This window comes from Xenopus tropicalis, chromosome 3 (genome assembly GCF_000004195.4).
Source record: "Xenopus tropicalis strain Nigerian chromosome 3, UCB_Xtro_10.0, whole genome shotgun sequence".
NCBI lineage: Eukaryota > Metazoa > Chordata > Amphibia > Anura > Pipidae > Xenopus > Xenopus tropicalis.
Genome location: NC_030679.2, coordinates 40,433,511 through 40,454,827, shown reverse-complemented (window position 1 = coordinate 40,454,827; position 21,317 = coordinate 40,433,511). Strand labels below are relative to the sequence as shown.

At 40.6% G+C, this 21,317-nt stretch overlaps 2 protein-coding genes across 2 annotated transcripts; one reads left to right on the top strand and one right to left on the bottom strand.

Moving 5' to 3' along the window:
• The first annotated feature begins 412 nt into the window (after nt 1-412).
• Nucleotides 413-11,462, top strand: pcyox1l (prenylcysteine oxidase 1 like). Its single transcript, XM_002939107.5, has 6 exons — nt 413-625; nt 2,565-2,771; nt 3,199-3,373; nt 3,950-4,161; nt 5,824-5,964; nt 7,002-11,462. The coding sequence occupies exons 1-6, from the start codon at nt 445-447 to the stop codon at nt 7,658-7,660; spliced, it is 1,575 nt and encodes a 524-aa protein (XP_002939153.2). The 5' UTR covers nt 413-444; the 3' UTR covers nt 7,661-11,462.
• Nucleotides 11,463-13,349: 1,887 nt separating this feature from the next.
• Nucleotides 13,350-19,362, bottom strand: il17b (interleukin 17B). Its single transcript, NM_001006698.1, is given in 3 exon segments — nt 13,350-14,237; nt 16,482-16,816; nt 19,146-19,362. Coding segments are annotated over 3 exon segments (612 nt in total). The 5' UTR covers nt 19,167-19,362; the 3' UTR covers nt 13,350-13,981.
• Nucleotides 19,363-21,317: the final 1,955 nt, after the last annotated feature.

Below are 21,317 nucleotides of genomic sequence, written 5' to 3'. Positions count from 1 at the left end.
GCAGTGTACCTGGGTGTAAGACAGTTGGACTAGATCACACAATGGCACCATTGCTGGAAAGTGTGATATATATATATATATATATATATATAGTCAAGTCCTTGAATCTCTTATCTAGTCTCTACATAAAGCTGTAGTGTTATAGTAATAAATGGGCACAAGATATTACTGGGGAAGAGAGAAATTGTAACATAACACGCCTGACGGGATTGCGGTGTGAAAATAAATCAAAATACAAACTATAGAACTATAACATTTTCACATTTCCGATGTTATATTACGTTATTTTCATGAGAAAATATTTCTTGTTATAAGAAATATATCTTATAAAATGACATATAGAAAATAGTTCTACAAGAGCGACGCAGCATCCCAAACGCCTAATCACGTTCAGCTGGGCTACTTGCGATCACCCACAGCTTGCGTTTCTGGCCTCGCTTTGGAATGCGTAGCTTGCGAGGTAATGCGTGTGTTCCAGGCCTCTGTCGCGATGAATGGCTTGACAGGCGAAGATGTGGTATGGCTTCCGGAGGCTCCATCCACAGAATGTCCCTGCTTATAACGCTGACAGCTTTGCTTTTTCAGCTTTGTGCCGGACAGCCGCCGGAGTCTCCTGGCAGGATCGGTAAATGGAGAAGTTCTGCAGAACTCTGCTGTTACTTGTAGTGTAGCTGGGAAATGCCTTCATGAGGGATGCTGCGAACTGACAGCATGGGGCTCGCCCTGCCTTCATGTCTGGGGTGCTGCTAGGAGTTGTATTAAACCATAACAAAAACGCCAGAGGCTGTATTTGCATTGATGTTTATAAACAGAATGGCAATGACTAAACTTTTTTTTAAATAAACACGCCTGGCGCAGATGTGATGGCTTAATTTAAAAGTCTTTTATTAGAGAAATATAATTTAAGGTTCATAAGCTGGTGATGAACTACACCCCCCTTCTAGCACACACATCTGGTATCCAAATGGGTTTAATAGCTGTATGTGGCATTATCAGTGTGAGGACTGGCCTTCATATCATTGGGATCGTTCTTCCCTATTAATGACATTGGCAACTAAAATCCTATTTGTCTGTTTTGGCAGCAGAATACTAAGGGGCTGATTTACTAATCCACGAATCCGAATCCCAAATGGGAAAAAATCGCATTGGAAACTAACATTTTGCGACTTTTTCATATTTTTTGCATTTTTTTTCGTAGCCGTTACGACTTTTGCATAGCCATTATGACTTTCGTGAATTGTCGCAACTTTTTCATAGCCATTATGACTTTCGTGAATTGTCATGGCTTTTGCATAGCCATTGCGACTTTTTCGTATTGAGCGCTCGAAAAATTTGCGACAATTCGCGGAAAAGTCGCAAAATATCGATCATTAAAAAAAAAACGCATTCGGGCGCTTTTCGGACGTTCGTGGATTAGTAAATGGGCCCCTAAGTATTTGTCCCTTAGGTCACAGGTTGGATAACACTGGGGGCCCATTCTCAGGGTACTACCTGCTCCATGTGCCACATTCATTTTGATATATAAGTGACTGGAAGCAATCATTTTGGTGCTATTCATAGGTCAATCATTTTCCATCTTATTTAAGACAGGATACAGGTTGGGCCCATATGTATATGGGGTAATCATCCAATAGGAAACTGCAGTGCCTCTGTACTGGTGTCCTCTACTTGTGTTGCATAATATCTATAAAACATTCCCTGTGGGGGCAGCCATGCAAACAAGTTGCCAAATTTACAAGTGAGTTGCTTTACCAAACATGAACCTGCATAGCAGACTGCCCGCAGTATGTGAGAAGTTACCATGATGTCTATCACATTAAGGGCATGCACACACAATTGCTTCTAAGTGTATTAAAGGAGACATATCATATAAAAATTAGGTATTAATGTACCAGTGAATTATACTCCTAGATATAGAAGGATTGTTTTTGAGAAATTACACCAAAACCCTACTAGTCCCGCCCATCTGTTCCACTTTCTGCTGGCTGTATTCTCTGGACGTGCAGGGGGGCCGGGGGCACTCAGTACACTGCAGTGTAGGATAGGAACCAATCAGCAGCTAGGCTGACCTGATAGGGAACTGAAGCCTGTCTTTGCTTGTGTGAGTGCAGGGCTGTGATTGGCTATCCCCCTCCTACTGTGCTTCTGGCGGAGACCGTTAGGACACGCCCACCCCTCATTTGAAACACAGACAGAGAACGGATAGGATCTATAGGGAGCTCCAATAAAGGGGCCATTGTTACAGATAGGATTAATGTTTAGCCCAAAGGGAAACCAGCACTGTATATTATTCATAATTACCTACAAAATTAGGGGTTTTTCATTTATCCAATATGTATCCTTTAAAGCCAAAAAACCTGCCCCAATCAGGACACCAGGGGCAGTGTGCTGTATTTTCAGATCTGATAATTGAAACAGAATAAATGTAACTGCACCAGGCCATGCAAGAATTGCATGTCATATATATTTATAGTTTCTTTTGCGTACAAATAGCTTTGGACAATTTGAATTACAGAAACAAACATTCTATTCAGTATTGTTAGCGTCTCCTTTCTTTCTTCTAGCTGTGATAGGTGCTGGCATTGGGGGTTCCGCAGTCACACATTTCCTGCAACAGCAGTTTGGTGCCCAGGTGCAGATTGATGTATATGAGGCAGATAGAGTTGGGGGTCGTCTGGCAACAACAACAGTGAATAACCAGCAGTATGAATCAGGCAGCCCCGCTATCCATTCACTGAATCTCCACATGCAAGGCTTTGTCAAGCTTCTCGGTAAGTGTCAGCTTATACTGACTGCAAAAATTTTTAAGGGGAGTATATACCATGTTTATTAGAAGTATATCTAGTATTATCCTTTATTTATACACCCTAACATTAGCAGTACAGCATATATGGACATAAACCAATAAAGGTTTCATAAAAGATTCTTTCTTTGTATGGGTTCATAATGACATATTGCTTTTACTTGCATTCTCCACAAAATTCAGCAGAGCTGCCCCTCCTGCGGTTATACAAATAGAAATATACATAGCAGAGGAAAGGATATAGATTGCTGGAGACTTAAATTCCCTTATTTTCTTGGCATTGGCAATGGCAGTAGTTGTTGACACTGTGAACTTTGTGAAATGTTGTCAGGTTTGAGTAAATTGGGCATTTAGATTTCTACACTGTGCAACTGCTCTTTTTTCCTACCACCCAGGTCTTAAGCACAGGAAAGAGGTAGCTGGAAAAAATGCCATTTTCAGTGGAGAACATCTGGTTCTAGAAGAGACAGATTGGTACCTCCTTAACCTCTTCCGCCTTTGGTGGCATTATGGGATCAGTTTCCTGAGACTGCAGATGTGGGTGGAAGAAATCATGGAAAAATTTATGAGGTATTGAATATTTAGACACCTACCATTTGATCCATATCATTCAAGCTTCAGTGATCACACTTCCTGCAAGACTGTCCCTTCATCTTGCACTTAGGGGTTAGTCTATGCATTTCAGTTTTTTAGTCTCATATGCTCAGTGCATTAATGTAACTACATCCAGAGAGAATATGCCAACACAGGCCCCTAGAGAAACATAGGATTTCCCCACACTGCAAGACCAGCTATTAATGATAAAGGCTTAAGGGACCCTAATTTCATTGTGGCTGATGTACAAACTGAGGTATACAAATTCTTTGCAATGCTTAACCCATGTTTTTTGGAGTTTAGTTGCCCTTGAAATAAAAAAGTTAAAAACTAAAAGCAATAAAAGGTGAATATGATGGAAACTTTTGTTCTGAAAATTTTTGTATGGAATTGGAAGATGCTATTTGTATTACCAGTTACAGTTACGCTATTTTATTTTTCTTAATTATGCTATTAAAAAAGCATATTTGCATCATTACGTGTGTGTGTGAAGGATATTTAGATATATGTGTACATAGCACTACATTTCAAACCATTTTTTACTTCTTGTAGGATTTATAAATACCAAGCTCACGAATACGCCTTCTCTACTATGGAGGAGCTGCTGCGCTCTCTGGGAGGAGAGCATTTTGTAAACATGACCCAGAAGTCTGTGGCAGAATCTCTGCAAGGGATTGGTGTGTCGCAGAGATTTATTGATGAAGTTATAAGTGCGGTTATAAGAGCTAGCTATGGACAGTCAGTATCAATCCCTGCTCTTGTGGGTAAGTCATTATCAAGACAGCAAGAAATTCCGGGGGCGTTTTAGTTTGCATTGTTGTTTTAAGTAGCATTCATAGTACATCTTTATTATTCTTGTAGATTGTAAGCTCTTTTGGGCAGGGCCCTCTTCACCTCTTGTATCGGTTATTGATTGCTTTATATGTTACTCTGTATGTCCAATGTATGTAACCCACTTATTGTACAGCACTGCGGAATATGTTGGCGCTTTATAAATAAATGTTAATGTAATATTAACATATTTTCAGATAAAATCACAACAAAACATAGTAATTTTCCTACCACACATGGAGTTGAGGCCTCATTTACTTGGGCCTAAAGTTAATCTATATGGCACTATTGGATATTGCTCCAATTAGCAGCTAGCTACAATATCATGTGCATGTTTCCTTTACATTCCTCATAGTAATTGTTAGTTTTGCTGGTACTTGTCCTTTACTCACCCTGCATCTCTTTCACCAAACTTGTGGCCATACATGGTGATGAGCAAATCTTTCTCCCAATATGCCCACCTTGGGTGGGCAACATTGTGCTAGTGCTATCGTTTGGGGAGGAGGGCCCCATATACGAGCAGATAAGCTGCAGAGTTGGTATTAAGGATCCGAATCAGCAGTTGAAATCTGCCCATGTATGGGCACCTTTATACAGTAAGCTGTGCTAGGCTAATTAAAGTTATACTAATTTGAGCCACTAGAGTGTGCTACAGGCTAAAGAGCAAAATTAGTGCTAGATTTAGGCACTGAATGGTGCTGCAAGCTGAAGCACACAGTTCATATTTACCAAGGATCTCTCAGAGTAAATTGTAAATACCTTTTTAGGTTTTTGAAAGTGTTGTTTTCATAGACAGATTTACTAATACTCTGTAGGCAACGTCAGGTCAGGCTTTGCTGCTTGACTGTTATCTTGACATTGAATCTTAACATTTCTTAAGATTTAATGACCAAATGGCTTTACTGTTTTACTACAAATTTAAGTATTAAAGACATTTGCAAATGCCTCTCACAATAACAAAATGTCAGCTTTAACTAGCTGATCTCAGTTTACATAATGTTTGCAAATGCGTTGGGTTATAGGAATTAACAAAAATGTCAATACATCACTGTTTAGGCAACCCTTCAGTGGAAAGGATTTTGCTATGATAGCTTTAAACACAAAATGCTGTTATGACAGAAATCTGCCAGCTGAATTAGAGATTTTTAATGGCTTAATTGAACAGTATAGTCTGATCTTCTTACTCCAGATGCCCAAAGAAATTATGGAAAGTGTGCAGAATTTAGTTTTTCACTCAGCCATCAAAGATATCCCCACCAGCCCTTTTTATTAAGGTGCTAAAAAGGCTGTGTCCCTCCTGCAGTTGGTGAGCTGTAATAGTAGGAGCATGCTGGGCATTACAGATTATCACTGTTTGATTGCTCCCACTAAGAATTTGCAGGAAAAAAAGTCTGTATCAGATTCTTTGGTAATTTGGTATAATATTACATCCTCACTCAGAAGAATGCAATAGGATTTGTGCAATAGCTTTCAGCACCCAGTAGCTCTAGTATGTATGTAATTGTGGGCACCTACAATCTATTCAGGTAAACTAAAGCTTTGTAGAAAAATTTACATTTTATCTGTCCCTTTTTTTTTCTTCCTTCACCCACCAGGGGCCATGTCATTAGCAGGAACGCCAGGGAACATGTGGGCTGTAGAAGGAGGTAACAAGTTGGTGTGTTCAGGACTGCTAAAGATGACAAAAGCTAATGTGATCCATGGAAAGGTGGCAGCCATATCACTGCACAACACAGGTACAGTTTGTTTTTCTTCCCTGCTTTGCATTCTCTGTACACACTTTTACTTTTTAATAATTAATCCTTCCTCTCTAGCACAGTATGATGTCACATTATTGCATTTGTGTGTTACCAGAGGTAAATGTAGTATATTTTAGTATATTCTAAGTATAGTATATTAAGTATATTTGGGTTTGTCTCCCTGTGCAGCAAATGTTGGCTAAATGTTTGGTCTTGTATGTTTCCTAAAATAGTCTGAAACCGAAAAATTCACTTATCTTTAGCTGTGCCGGCCCAGTAATCACTACATTTCCTGGATTGGTCAGAAACACTTAAAACCCACAAATCTGCTGTCTCCCCTGAGACCTGGCAGGCAGTCTGACTACAATGCAGTCGCAGTCTAGTGGCTTTTTGGCTCCTTCCTAGTTCATGGCTGCCAGGTGCTTACATGCAAAGAGACATTTTCATTTTAGCCTTCTATTTTTAGATCTGCTGAAGACAGTAGAGTCGATGCACATTAATTGATTATGTTGGAGCTACTACTTTACTGCTGAGCATTATGCACCACTATCTCTCACTTCCTTTTAATGTACCAGGTAGTTCTCTCGACTGTCATTGCCAGTCTTTCATTAATTCCAACCTCCTCCTCCATAGCTTAGGAAGCAACAAAACTGTAATAAACCATACTAGTTCTTAATAACTTTAAATGAACTGTTACTGTTCCACTGAAGATAAATATGTAAATAATTAGATTTTAAAGGAATTTTATGAATGTAAAACATCATTGGTATCAAGAATGCTTTCAAAGCTGATGCATTGGTAGCTTTTTTTTGTACATTTACGACATGCATGCGTAGCAAGTGTGTTCTTACAACTTTCACAATAATAACATCTCCATGGGCGTGACCAAGAATGCATTTCCCATTCTGGGGTGAATGTGTGTACATACCTAATGAGGTTGAAGTGATTACTAGCAAAAGACTTGAAAACAGAAAAGAATGTTATATGTTTAATATATTCTTCTGGCCCTAATGAATAAATTCGCTTCCTTGTAGAAAAACGGCCACTGTATGAGGTACAGTACGAACAAGAGGGCTCGATGGGTTCAGAATTCTATGACCTGGTGATAATTGCTGCTCCCTTGCACAAGGCTGGATACCCAGTCTCTTTTCTGAACTTTCAGCCTCCTATTCAACAACCTAATGGCACCTACCATCGTGTGGTCTCCTCCATTGTCCATGGCTACCTGAATTGCTCCTATTTTGGTTTCCCAGATCCAAAGCTTTTCCCTTTTTCCAGTATCTTGTCAGTGGAGAGCCCAGACTCAACCTTCTACAGCCTAGAGAATCTTTGCCCAGTCAATGTGTCTGTTGGTTTCCGCCGCAAACCCCCACAAGAAGCTGCAGTATGGCGAGTGCTATCACCTCATCCTCTAGACAGAAAGGAGCTAAAGACCTTATTTAAGTCCTACTATTCTGTGCAGGTTGTAGAATGGCAGGCATTTCCAAGTTATGGATCCTCACGGTCCTTACCTCGAATAATAATGCATGATGGTCTGTATTACTTAAGTGGAGTAGAGTGGGCTGCCAGCTCTGTGGAGATGAGTGCTGTGGCTGCTAAGAATGTGGCCCTCTTAGCCTTTAATCGGTGGTATGAGCTCAATGAGAAAATAGACCAGCCTGAATTGATGCACAAACTGAAAACTGAACTGTAACCTTTTAATTCCACACACATTGACATTTTATTCTTTGTTATGCTGCAAACATTGCACTAATAATGGAACCCTGGACATGAGCGAGCATGAAACAAAGCCATTATTTGCCATACAAAGAAGGTGAAGATTTCAGGTGGTCAGTGGGATTGAAGCTGGATTGTCCCTAGGAAAACAGCTTGCCTTTTTTTGCACTTAAACAAGAAAGAAAACCTCTAAAGCAGCTATTTTAATATGGTTTGAAGTAATGTCATTAAAATGGCAGGACATGTGGACATTCCCAGATTGGATCAGTGAACAAAGAAACTAATGGTGGAGACTGTTACAGAAATATTTATGAAGTTTAGGTGCTATTTGTATCTCACAAAATGTTTCTCAGATGTCTGACTGCCTAAAGCTGGCCATACACGCACTGATAATATCGTACGAAACCTCGTTTCGTACGATATTCGGTGCATGTATGGCAAGTCGGCGAGTCGACCGGTATCGCAGGAGGCTGCTGATATCGGTCGACTCGCCGATTGGTCAGGTCAAAAGATTTTGATCGGGCCATAGAAGGTGCCTGAGCAAAATCTGCCGTCAGGGCTGAATCGGCAGAAGGAGGTAGAAATCCTATTGTTTCTACCTCCTTATCTGCCGTTTCAGCCCTGAAGGTTAGGGGCAGGTCTGATGATCGCAGATCGCCATGTGTGTGGCCACCTTAAGACATGTCATGGGAACACTGCACTTCCTATAGTTCAGTATTACCTATAATGTAACCACATGTTGCAACTCGCTGTTTATGATCCTCCGCAGAAACAAATGCTCTTTTAAATCATCCCTAAAGAATTTGACTTTGTCTGTCTTTTTGCATAAAACCTCTGTGCATGTTTCTAGGTACCAGGGCCAGACCTATGGGTATTCAGCAAAAGCATCTTCTAAGGGTGCAGCCATTTTTAGAAAAGTGTGGAGGTGGCAATTCAAAAAATATTTTTATAGTGGTTTATTACTCTTTTATTGTCCATATCCAATTAAATGTTAACAGCACCACTCAAAAAAGTGATATTCCATCTTTGGCCTTAAAAATGGGTCTTCCTGTCTGAAACTATGACTCTTAATGGGTGATATAAGTGCCAAGGGTTCACGGAACAGAGGCACATGTAAAAGCAGATGGAGCGTCCCAGCAGGGGACAGCAGTTACAGTGGTATACACAGCAGCACAATATCTGAGCAGCTTATCATTAGAACAGTGCCTTGCGATTCCTAGTCCGTGTCCACTCCAAACAGGAAAAAAGTGTGAGGTGGGGGTGCGTGCTGCTACCCTTGCCTTGGCTGCCAAATCTCCTTGACCAAGCTCAGTCAGGTGAATCACTTGAAGATAATAAAATTTCTCCTAATCTCTTGGATATTTATCTGGCATCTTCTCTGGTTGTCCTGGATGCTTACCGGTTACTATAAGATGCAAAGAGCCACTTTGAATAGGAATACCCCAATGGACATGTGCTTAAACACCAAGCAAAAGAATCTTCTGGCACTCACCCTTTGCTGCATGCTGCCCCCTATTGCTCATTTATTTGTGCCAGCAAACTTTATTTCACTGGTGAGGGGGAGTAAAATACTCGGACCCTGCAGTCCGAATCCCCACAGCAGCAGGGTGTGCTTGTAGTTACTCTAGTATTCAGGTAGCCATGGCTATAGCTCCTAAAATGGTATGTAATATCCACTGAAGGTTATAGCAAGATCTATTCTGTTTACCTAATTGCTTGTGTAACTTTTCTGTTAATGTTTAGGGTGTAATGTTCACAGAGTTTTTATGGTCTGACCCCTTTACATAGGTACATTTGATTGAGAGTATGCAGATATAGGAAAATATTGTCATAGCAATCCCTCTCTTGTAGTTCCAGGGATGTCCAAGATAGTACATAAGCATTTCACTCGGACAGGCTTATACGGGGGCTGGCCACACACTTTGCAGCCCACTGATTTAGGGGGAAATAAAATGTTGCAGTGGATACATCTGTCATACTACCATGTCTAGATGTCATCTCCTGATTGTATGATGTGATCACGACCCCCTAAAATCACCTGTACTTTATGTTTGTATTCATATGATTGGGAGCTGTCCTACCGGTCTCTTTGGGAATTATACTAAAACAAAATCTCATCCAAATAAGAAAAGCAAAACAACTAATGTCAAGGTCATAATAAATGTAAGATTGCTTTCTTTTACTTATTCATTGATAATCGAGGAACTGAGTGACCAAAGCCTCATATTCCTCTTGCGTTGATTTAATCTTTGGTAAAACCATAGGATCCTTTTGCAGATCTTTTTCTTCTTATTCCAAGCAGAGTCTGGGAATCATCAGTGGTTTACATTTCCTGTTTTATCCATTCATTTAAACACCGGAACAAATGCAGGAATATACTTCGCAGGAATATACGTCGCTGCCAACAGGCTTAGCACAAAAAAACAAATTCAATAGTAAAACTAAATGTTAAACATGCAGTGCTGTCTTCTGTTTTTCATGACTCCAGTTGGACAGATCAAGCTAGGTACCACAAACCCAGTACTTTTTGATTGTTAACATGTAAGATCAGAAAGGGCTGAAATACTGTGGTAAATTTTGTACGCTTTATAACTGAAATAATACATTCTGAAATTGCTGAATTAATAGCAAACACCCATGCTGTAAGATACACCTCCCTGTAGCCAAACTAAATGTAAGCTTTGGCTGGGTACAGTTAATGCCAATCTGCCTGTTGCAGTATCAGCCATTCAGCCATAGATCCAAGAATAATCTAGAACAGCAAAGTGTTCACCCCAAACCTTACTGTAACTGACCTTCTAATTGGACCTTTAAGGGGTATTTAGGAGAGCACTTAGGTAACATCCCAAAATGTAACTGTAACTGACTTTCAGGATTAGCGCCCCTGTTACTTCTGCAGTTTGCTACTGCCCAGATAGCAGAGCGTTGCCTAAAATAATTATTCCAAAAAGAGATACTACAGTCCTTTTCTGGGCCTGACACACGAGGTATAGACCCTTCTACGCCATGTGTGTATGTATAATATTCCCCACCCCAACTCTGACTAAACCAGCTGTGATGTGCTGTGTGCTTTGTGACACTTACCAACAGATCTTTGGCATTGTGCAATGTTCTACGCTGAGAAATATCTGCCACTTCTGAAGGAGCACAGATATCTCTGCGCCGTGACCATTGTGCATTGTGCCTGCAGAGAGTGCACCTCTAACTTCTGGGAATATGTGCATGCCTCCTAAAGGACAAGGAAACCCATAACAAGTCTGTCTTTTTGTTAACTTGTCTTTACAATGCTCTTATAGCACTTATAGTTTCTACTGAGCTCACTGTCCTACTTTTTATTGTGTAGTTTTCAAGACCTATTCATTCCACTAGGATGATTTCAGCGGATTCATCCAATTCTTCCCTCCCAGTGGCCGTGGCCAAGTTTATGCCTAGCCGAGTCTTGCCTCAGCCTGCACGTGCTCCTGAAAATACCCATTTTCTATCATTCAAAGATGACACAGAAGGGATATTTCACATTAGCTAACTAAATGCTACCAAAGTGTGCAGATACCTTACAAAGATGGCGGAGGTGTGTTGATTGCTGTGATGCCTAATTGAATCATGATTTACTGCTGTAGATAAGAACATTTGGAAAAATGGGCCTAGCAATTTGATATACCACAAAGATCTTTTATTTAGTGTTGGTAACTTTCATTCTCCTTGAAGTGGAAAACAAGACATAAAATGACAGTCCATAGAAGTGCTTTTTACCTGCATATTAAAGGACAAATAATGTCAAACTCTGCTGTTATGGTAACATCAGATTGGTTGCTATGGGTTTTTATACTTGGGCAACCTTTTGTGTCTATTACTACATTGCTCCCTATGGGCAAAGAGATCCTCTGATATCGACCTTAAGGGCTCTGGCACATGGGGGGGTTAGTTGCGCGCAACAAAACTCCCTGTTCGCGGGCGACTAATCTCCCCGAATTGCCATCCCACCGGCGACAATGTAAGTCGCCGGTGGGATGGCACACGCTGCGCAGGCGATTTCGTCAAATCGTGCCGCCGTGTGTGCCATCCCACCGGCCACTTACATTTTCGCCGGTGGGATGGCAACTGATGGCAACTCGGGGAGATTAGTCGCCCGCAAACAGGGAGATTTAGCCCTAAAGGCTAAATTAATTGGTCCTGTTTATTCCTGGAGTTTTGGTGATGATAAGCTAATGGAATTCCTCTGATTTCTTCTTTTTCTGCAAACAGAGCAGTTTAAACTCTATCCCCTCCAAAGTGATGTTACATAATAAGGTGTATTCAGCTAACCATTTCATTGAAAACAACAATAAAAGTCACTAAGTTTGCCCAGGATCAGTAATGAATAGCAACCAAGATGTTTGCTTTTAAACAGGTGACCAGTAAATGCTTCTTGCTGATTGGTTGCTATAGTTTACTGCTTCTGGGCAAACTTAAGGGTAAATTTATCATGCTGTGTAAGAAGTGGAGTGAAGCATTACCAGTGATGTTGTCTAAGGCAATCAATCAGCAATTAGATTTTAATAGTTTTGATTTTAACCAAAGCAAAACATCTGATTGGCTTTGGATTTGGTTTTACTCCACTTTTTACACAGCATGATAAATATACCCCTTAGTGTCTTTTATTACATAACCCCAATAGTAAGGTAATGTTGATAGCAATAAAAGTATCTTTTAACTTATTTATGTTGGAAGAAAAATCAAAGTTTGCACTCACAATCCAATGGTATATTTAAAGGTTTGCCCTAAAGCAGAGCTGTCCAACTTCTGTGGTACCAAGGGCCGGAATTTTTCCGACCTACGTGGTGGAGGGCCGATAATGGAAGCCAGTTTTGACCACTCCCCTTTTTGAAACTGCACCCACTTGAAGCCACACCCGTGTTATCATATGACCATACCCATATTAATGGTTGTAGTACAGCAAAAACCTGAGTGGAAAGGCCAGGGTGTGCTTGTGAGTGGATCAGCAAAAACCTGCCATACTCTGCCTATGTGTGCCATACTCTGCCTTCCCTACCCTGCCTGTGTGTGCCATACTCTGCTTGCCCTATGCTGTATGGCACACACAGGCAGCATACAGTGACTCAATGCTGGCACTGCTCCTACTGCTCCATAACTATATATCAAAAAACTTTTTAATTGCAGTACCACCTCACTATATGTTCTTTTTGTAGTGTGCAGGGATTATTTTGTGAGGTGTGAACAGGAGAACAATATGGATGATTACAGTCTGAGCCTGAGGTGTGAACACTGCAGGGGTTGAACAATGCAGAAACTAAAAGGTGTGAACAACACAGGGGATTACATGTTTAAACAATACAGAGGGTTTACAGCCTGAATCTGAGGTGTGAATCATGCAGGGGGCCAGTTAATCTCAGTACTGATACCATTTAAAGCTTACTCAAAGGTAAGCCATCAAAGCAGCCAGACAGGTGGGGGGCCACACAGAGGGGGGTCCCGGCCGACAGTTGGACAGCACTGCCCTAAAGAGTACATTTCTCTGAGTGTGTGTGGGATGGATCAGGGTGGTGGCTAGATGGAACTGGGCTCAGTGGATTGGGTGCCAAACTGAAAGGTTCCTGTTTCTAAATCTGGAATGTTGGGGGTGAATAGTAAAAGAGTAACAATGTTCTGTAAGAAACACAGATCATCAGTTTTCACTTGTAACTTGGTTTTATTGAATTAAGACTTTATTTTGGATGAAGGTGAATCATATATAACAGGCTTGATGCCAGTGGGAGGCTTTGCTAACACAAACATCTGTTACATTACAAACCTAAACTTTTGCTGGATGAAAGAAACAAAAACACAAAAGTAGCTCTAAGCAGACAAAGCAGCTTGTGGCCTGCTGCACAGGTGCCTCTGTGTATAAAACATGGCTAAGGGACACATTAAGTGGTGTAACTGTAGAGGAAGCAGACGGGGGCACAGACCACTGGGTCTGGCCAGATTTATGCGCACCCACTGCACAGGGTACGGCTGTATGTTAGAGCAAGTGGGGAGGGTAGTGGCAGCTAGGTACCTGCGTGCGCTTGGCCCCTCTGAAGATTTGTTTTGCTGGGGGGCCTGGCACGCTCTTGGTACATCACCAGGCATGTTTTAGAGAAAAAAGTTACTCTGTGCATTGGCACATGCCTGATGAAAGCCAAAGCTGTGCTTTCCTGGTTTATGTTGTGTGTATGTGCTGGACTGTGCCAGTGGCATCAAGTCTATTGTAGGAATGTGGGTGCTGTGTAATTCTGGTATAAAGAACTGTAGTGCAAATTCAAAAGAGAGAGAGAAGCTCTTAGAATATACAGGTGCAGCCCACAGCTATGTTCTCCATGACAGCCATGTACTCTTTGTGGCACTTCTTCCTTCTCCGCGCCCTGATTGGAGAGCTGCTACCCTCGCACAGTCGCCTCCGCACAGGGATCTTGCTGTAGATGGGTATACTCGTCATACTGAAATCCTCCTTCATGGTGAAAGGGTTAACACAGCCTGTGCATAGGCACCGTGCTTCTGGAATATCAATTGGAATGCGATTTTCATCGTGATTTATACTGAGGGAAAATAGAAACAGTGATGTTACTGTTAGAACCCATGGTGTTAATACAGATTCAGAGGGCTAATAGAGATAGGTGGGGGTAGAACACAAGTAGAGAGACTGAGTTGTGGGGGTGTTGTACTGTTGTGTCTACCAGTGTACACTAGAGTCTGCATTTGTGCAGTCGTTTCTGTTGCAATGCTGTAGCTGCTTGTTATTCTCCCTACAAAGATTATGCAAGCTATAGTAGCTTTAAATGGGACCTGTCACCCTAAGACATCATTCCGAATTCTTTTCTTTTGTGCTAGTCATGCAAAATAAACTTTATTTACACTTTATAAACTATATAAATCTTGGAGGGAGGGGGAATGTGAGGAGAGCAGAGACATTTAGGAAGTGCAGAATGGAAAGTGAAAGTGCCTGCCCCACCTCTATGCAGGCAATATATAATGGACAGCTGAGGTTTTAAAATACCTTTATAACAGGTATGGAAGTTTAAATTAAAAAAAAAATTGGGTTTCATGTTTAATTTAAAAAAGGATTTTTATTTTACAGCTTTTTATGTCTTCGTGACAGCTCCCCTTTAACTGTAAAAGTAAACGCACGGAGATGCCTGGCATAGTTGATATGGATAAATTCTACACTGCAACAAAAAATAGCCCCATGACTGCATATATTTGTCCCCCTCATTCTGCAACATCTGCACCACTTAAGGGAATTCTATTCCCTGCCTTCTCATAGTGGGTGAAAGAATACCCTTGCTGTTAAGTTTGGAGGGCTGATCCAGTAGAAAGGCACACAGGGGTATGTAAGCGTGACTTCGCTTTCTTATCAACTTGACACCAGCAGACCAATAAATCATTATTATCTTATGTTTATGACAACCATGTGGGCCTGTATGTCAGTGATCTTACCATTCCAAGTGCACCCCAAACAGAAGGCTGTGGCACTCCTACAAGAGGGGCTTACGAGGCTATTTGATGGGGCTGCAGCTGCCCAGGCTAATCCGCTCTCTAATTTAGGTGTCTTAAGCCCTGCTACTAAGTTACAAACTTTTCCCTCTAAACTTGATATTGAATTGCATTTTCTTTGATGTTTCCCTGGCATTAAGTGTTCTGATCTGATCCACTCTAATAATTAGGTCTCTAGCGCCTCCCTCGCAAGGAAGATCTACCCCTGCTAAGGGGATAGCTGGGAAAGGGGGCTTGCTTTGTTGTGATTATTTACTGATGTACTCATGCCAATTATAGAATTGTGAAAAACAGAAACCGCTATTATATAGTGAGCAAGGCCCTCTGATCCCATTTTGAGTCTGTAACCCTTGTTTGTTAAATGACTGTATATTAATATAAAGCACTGTGCAACTCTCTGCCCCGTTATACATTACTAATAAATCAGCTCCTGCAATTGGCCTGCCTGTTTTATAGTTTTTCAATTATTTGTTCAGCAGCTCTCCAGTTTGGTATTTCAGCAACTATCTAGTTGCTAGGGTCCTGTTTACCCTAGCAACCAGGCAGTGGGGTGAACAAGAGGCAGGAATATGAAAAGGAGAGGGCCTATATTAAAAAATATAAGTAATAAAAAGTAACAATAACAATAAAATTGTAGCCTCACAGGGAAATAGTTCTTGGCTGTTGGGGTCAGTGACCTCCATTTGAAAGGTGGAAAGAAGCATAAGATGAGGGAAAAAAAATAAAACTATAAAAAATGATTAATGTCAAATAATTGCAAAGTTGCTAGAAATAGGGCTTGCTATAAATAAATTAACTTGAAGTTGATCCACCCCTTTAATTTCTAACTGGGCAGTATGCTGAAGGGTGTCTGTGGCTGAACTATTTTCCTGCAAGGAAAGATGCTGGGCTTTACAAATGGATTTAAGAAACTCTGGATGGAGTGTGCAACATACTGCAGGGACTTTGGGTTGTGTCATTTGGGGACACTGGAGCACTGTCACTTATAATAATGATGTTAATTTCACACAACAGCTGCAACATGCTTAGACACCCTAAGTCCAGTGGCATAAACTATAGAGGAAGCAGACCCCATGGTTGTGGGGGTGGGGAACATGGGGGCTAGGACTGTGAGGTCTGCTTGCTCTATAGTTTGGGAAACTGTATTACCAGCTGCCCACATATATACATACATACATAACAAATACAGTATAAAAAGGACAACCTTCAAACAGAATTGCTCATAAGACACTTTTTAAGTTTCCTTGGCTTTGGTTTCCATTACTTAGATTCTTCTCCATGAAACTAACCTGTAGGCCCAGGGGGAAAGGCTTCTCCTGTTAGAAAGCCAAAGTCTCAGACTGACTTCGCAACGATTTGCAGATACATCAGAGTTGTTCCTCAGCTGGCTCACCATTTCCATGAGGCTCTGCTCATAATCCTCCACCAAACTATATAACTGTGATGGAGCAAAGGAGTTTCCTCCTAACACTGGATCAGGGGAAGCTTTGCCCTTTGCTCTGTCCTGAGCAGTTCCGTGAGTATTTTTTCCTTTCAAGTGACCTTTTTTTCTGCCTTTTGAAGGATTTGGAGTGTCTGAGCTGAGGGCGTGAGCCACAAGTAGGGAAGTTGCTATCAAAAGGAACTGAGAAGAAAGGCAATAATAAATGAGAAGATACTGCATCCAGACAACTAGCCAATCATGTACAGGTATGTAATGGTATTGCTTGTGTGCTCCAGCCACTGGTTCTGTTTTGATCTGTGCATTATACTTAAAGAAGAAGTAAAGATAAAAACTAAGTAAGCTTTATCAGAAAGGTCTATGTAAATACAGCCATAAGCACTCACAGTAATGCTGCACTGAGTCCTCTATCAAAATAAAACACAGGATTTCTTGTCTCCTTTTTTGGAAACATGTTGTTTGGGTGACTTCCTCTCTCAGACAAATCCTTAATTCCCTGGGCCAGAGTCTGCTCAGTTCTCTCATCTCTCCCCTCTCCTGCCCCCCCCCCCCCACAAGAATGCTAAAAACTCCCTTCCCCCTCCCTTAGGAATGTGTGATATGAACTATAAGGGCTAGAGCTGCTGCAGGAAGCTACTTAAAATGGCAGCTGCTGTCTTTAGAGCTGTTTACGCAGGTATGGTATTGCTTTCTGCATAATAAAGATACTGTTTTAGGTGGCACTAATGTGAATCTATTAGCAGTAAAATGCCAAAATGATTTTCCTTCTCCTTTAAGGAGCAAGCTGCATGTTGGGTATACACCTCATCATCCTCATCCATCACAACAGTAACAGTGTCAGAATGGTAAAATGTGTTTCACCCACCAGTACTGTAAAATGCCCTAAACCCTTGAAGATAAATAGGCCAATATTTGCTTTATCCAGGCCAACTGCTAAAGCCCCTCATTGACTACTGTACTCTCCATTGGCTCTGGGACGGTCAAGATAGCGATAATAAGATACTAAACTGTACTTTATCATCAGCACCATGGTCATGTTTTCCCAGTATCCGTAAATGGTATCAGGGGTGGAGAGGAGTTGTTTTAAAAACCTTTAAAACCATGAAAATCAGAATGTTGTTAAATGTGCCTCTATGTCTCCACTGACACAATAGGGAGCTCAGGGCCTGGGGTTTTCCGGATAAGGGATCTTTCCCTAATTTGGATCTCCATAACTTAAGTCTTCTAAAAATCATTTAAATATAAAATCAACCCAATAGGATTTTTTCTGCCTCCAATAAGGATTAATTATATCTTAGTTGGGATCAGGTACAAGGGACTGTTTTAATATGATAGTGAAAAAGGAAATCATTTTTAAAAATTAGAATTATTTGCTTATAATGGAGTCTATGGGAGATGGCCTTTCCGTAATTTGGAACTTTCTGGATAACAGGTTACCAGATACCTGTATACCTGTATAAGAAAGACTAGTTATTTCCTTTGGCCGGAACTGTAGAATTTCTAGGCTGGGATGTCCTTTTTAGTGCAGAAAGGAAGGTGCCACATGTAAGGGGGGAGACTGCCTATATTCCTGTTGGTATGTAGTCTTGACTTTTGTCTATAAAATAAACTAAATGGTCATGCTAGTTTGCACTAAGGATTATTACGATTTTCTCAGCCATGCATTTTGGGTTTATAAATTGCACAAGGTCATTCTGTGTAATATATTGGTCAATGTTATGAGGATAAAAATTGAATTGGTTGCAAAATAAACATAAGTATCTTAATAATTTGCTGATTATGTTTAGTACTTCAATCTCAGCATATCTTGCAGAATTTAACAAAAGCTCACATCAACTTCTGCTCCAGGCATGGGAAAGAGAAACCCAAACTTTATTACATGCATTTATTGCTTGGTTTCTCCCTAGGACTCAGGTGATCAGACATCAGAGCCAGAGAAAGGACAGAGCAGCAGACTTCTCTCTGCAGCACAAAATAAACTATGGAATGACATTTCCCATGTGCGAAGGGGCTCACATAAACATCCGACGGAGGGACATTTGGAATAGAAAGCAGCACACGCCACAACACCACACGTCCTGTCAGAAAGGACATCCTTTCCTATCATTTCCGCATAGGTGTAATATTAAAAGGAAAACAGGCTAGAACAGAAAGGCCATATATACACAAATTTATATATGATATATATATATATACACATATTCACATGGCAAAATATCACACCTATGTCAACAGAGTATCCCTAATACACTGTATACACTAATAAAAGCCAATGCAGTTATAATATACTGTGCATCCAAAAACTCTGTGCCAACACATAATTAGATACTATCAGAGAAGCAATGATAAATACTCACAAACATACAGCCGCATAGCTAATGCCCAGCAGTTCAAAATATAATGTAACCACTGGCAAATTATATATGCCCACTAAACACTAATTAAAGGCACTTTCAGCAGGCTATATATTATATATACTGTATATTATAGGTCTGCTGAAGTGAAAACTTACCAGTCTATGGGAGCCAAACATTGTGAAACCTGCAGGGCTTCCAAGCTCAAGGGAAGGCTTCTCCAGCTGCCACAAAATATATTCCCAGTGTGCGAGGGCATGAAATTCACCTTTAGAGAGTGCCTGTAATGGGGCAGGGCTGCATCCAATCACTTCTTTTGATTTTGTTTTATTTTAAAAGTACTGAATACAAAGGTAACAAAAGCCAGGTTGGTCCCTTCCTCCTATTGCTCTGCACCTCTGCGTTGTTTTTGTTGGCCCTGGCTGTAGGTGCAGGTAGTGTGTTTGCAGTGCACAGCGGCTCCGTTCTCACACTCTGCCTGATAGATAGGCTCTGTTTGTTTGCTTGTTTGGAAACCCAGTCGAGACTGGAATCTCCTAATTAATAGAGTTAGATGGCGAAATGTGAAATTGTAATATTACCAGCTGCAGCCCGGGCAAGGGGTATCCCTTTACACAATCTGTTCTGCTGCAGCTAAATTAGGAATAGCATGAAGATCATTGTCAGCAAGTAAATGCTGTTAGTGTGTGACTTAGCAATGGGCTTGTCCATGCAAGCAGGGCTTGGGAGAAGCTGGATGTCAGCAGAAGCAATAGCACAGTAGGGATTAGTCTGCCTATTCATGGTGTAGTATTATGTTATCTGTACGTTTATGGTGTGCGAGTTACCTCAGAGTGCATACTGTGCTGTAGCATTGGATTTATGGAGTATGTGAGTTATGTGCGCTCTAATGCTTATATATAGAGTAGGCTATGCGCACTTTGGCTTATTAAGTAAAGGATGTTTGAGCAATGGGCACTTCTTATAAAGCAGCAGCATAACAAAAGTGACTGAATTAACGTATTTTGCTGAATTTTAAAACTAAAGGTATTTAAATACAGGTATGGGATCTGTTATCTAGAAAGCTTTGAATTATGGGAAGACCATCTATCATAGAGTGCATCTTAAGCAAACAATTCTTTTTTCATTATTTATTTATTCTCTGCAATGATAAAACAATAACTTAACTTAATGGTGACTAAGCTGCATGAATCCATATTGGAGGCAAAAGAGTGCTATTGAGTTTATATAATGTTTAAAGGATTTTTAGCAGGTATGGTGAGGCAAATTATAAAAATATCCTTTATCTGGAAACCCCATGTCCCAAGCATTCCAGATAATAGATCCCATACTTGAATATTAAGTTGGAAAAGCAGCACAAAACAGCAGACGATTGCATAAAGATATGATGTACATATATATGTGTGTGACTTTTAGGGGCACATTTACTAACCCACGAACGGGCCGAATGCGTCCGATTGCGTTTTTTTCGTAATGATCGGTAATTTTGCGATTTTTTTCGTATTTTTTGCGATTTTTTCGGCGTCTTTACGATTTTTGCGAAAAAACGCGTGTTTTTCGTAGCCATTATGAAAGTTGCGCAAAGTCGCGTTTTTTTCGTAGCGTTAACACTTGCGCACAAAGTATCGCCTTTTTCGTAGCGTTAAAACTTAAAAGGCACGACGTTTCGCGCAAGTGTTAACGCTACGAAAAAATCGCGACTTTGCGCAACTTTCGTAATGGCTACGAAAAACTCGCGTTTTTTCGCAAAAATCGTAAAGACGCCGAAAAAATCGCAAAAAATACGAAAAAATCGCAAAATTACCAAAAAAGTCACAAAATGTTCGTTTCCAATCGGAATTTTTCCAATTCGGATTCGAAATCGTGTCTTAGTAAATCAGCCCCTTAGTAACACACATTTAGTTGACACAAGTTATTCTAATACTTAAAGCTTTTCCAAGACGTCTTATAGATTATATAAGCTCTTTTGTGCAAGGCCTTCTTCATCAGTTATTGGTTGGTTTGTATGTAATTCTGTATGTCTGTTGTATAAACCCACTTATTGTACAGCGCTTCGGAATATGTTGGTGCTTTATAAATACATGTTACTAATAATAAATAATAATGTCTTAAAAATGAAGAAAACATTTAGCTCCATAGCTTTGTCTGGTCAAACTTTTATTCTACAAACGTTCTTTCCAAGCACCAGTATCTGCTTTCCCAGAACATCCTGTATTGCTAACAAAGTGCTTTGTGTTTGAGACTGAGAGCTTCTCATCAGCACAGACCCGTACTCTCTGTATACAGTATGTAGCAGCAGGTGAGGACCATTCCAAACAGGTGTTAGTACT

Bases quoted from the DNA above. Each gene is read 5' to 3' on its own strand.
- pcyox1l (XM_002939107.5), top strand. From the start codon at position 445: ATGCGTAGCTTGCGAGGTAATGCGTGTGTTCCAGGCCTCTGTCGCGAT. The intron at 626-2,564 runs GTAAATGGAGAA...TCTTTCTTCTAG, and splicing joins GGAGTCTCCTGGCAGGATCG to CTGTGATAGGTGCTGGCATT. The intron at 3,374-3,949 runs GTATTGAATATT...TACTTCTTGTAG, and splicing joins ATCATGGAAAAATTTATGAG to GATTTATAAATACCAAGCTC.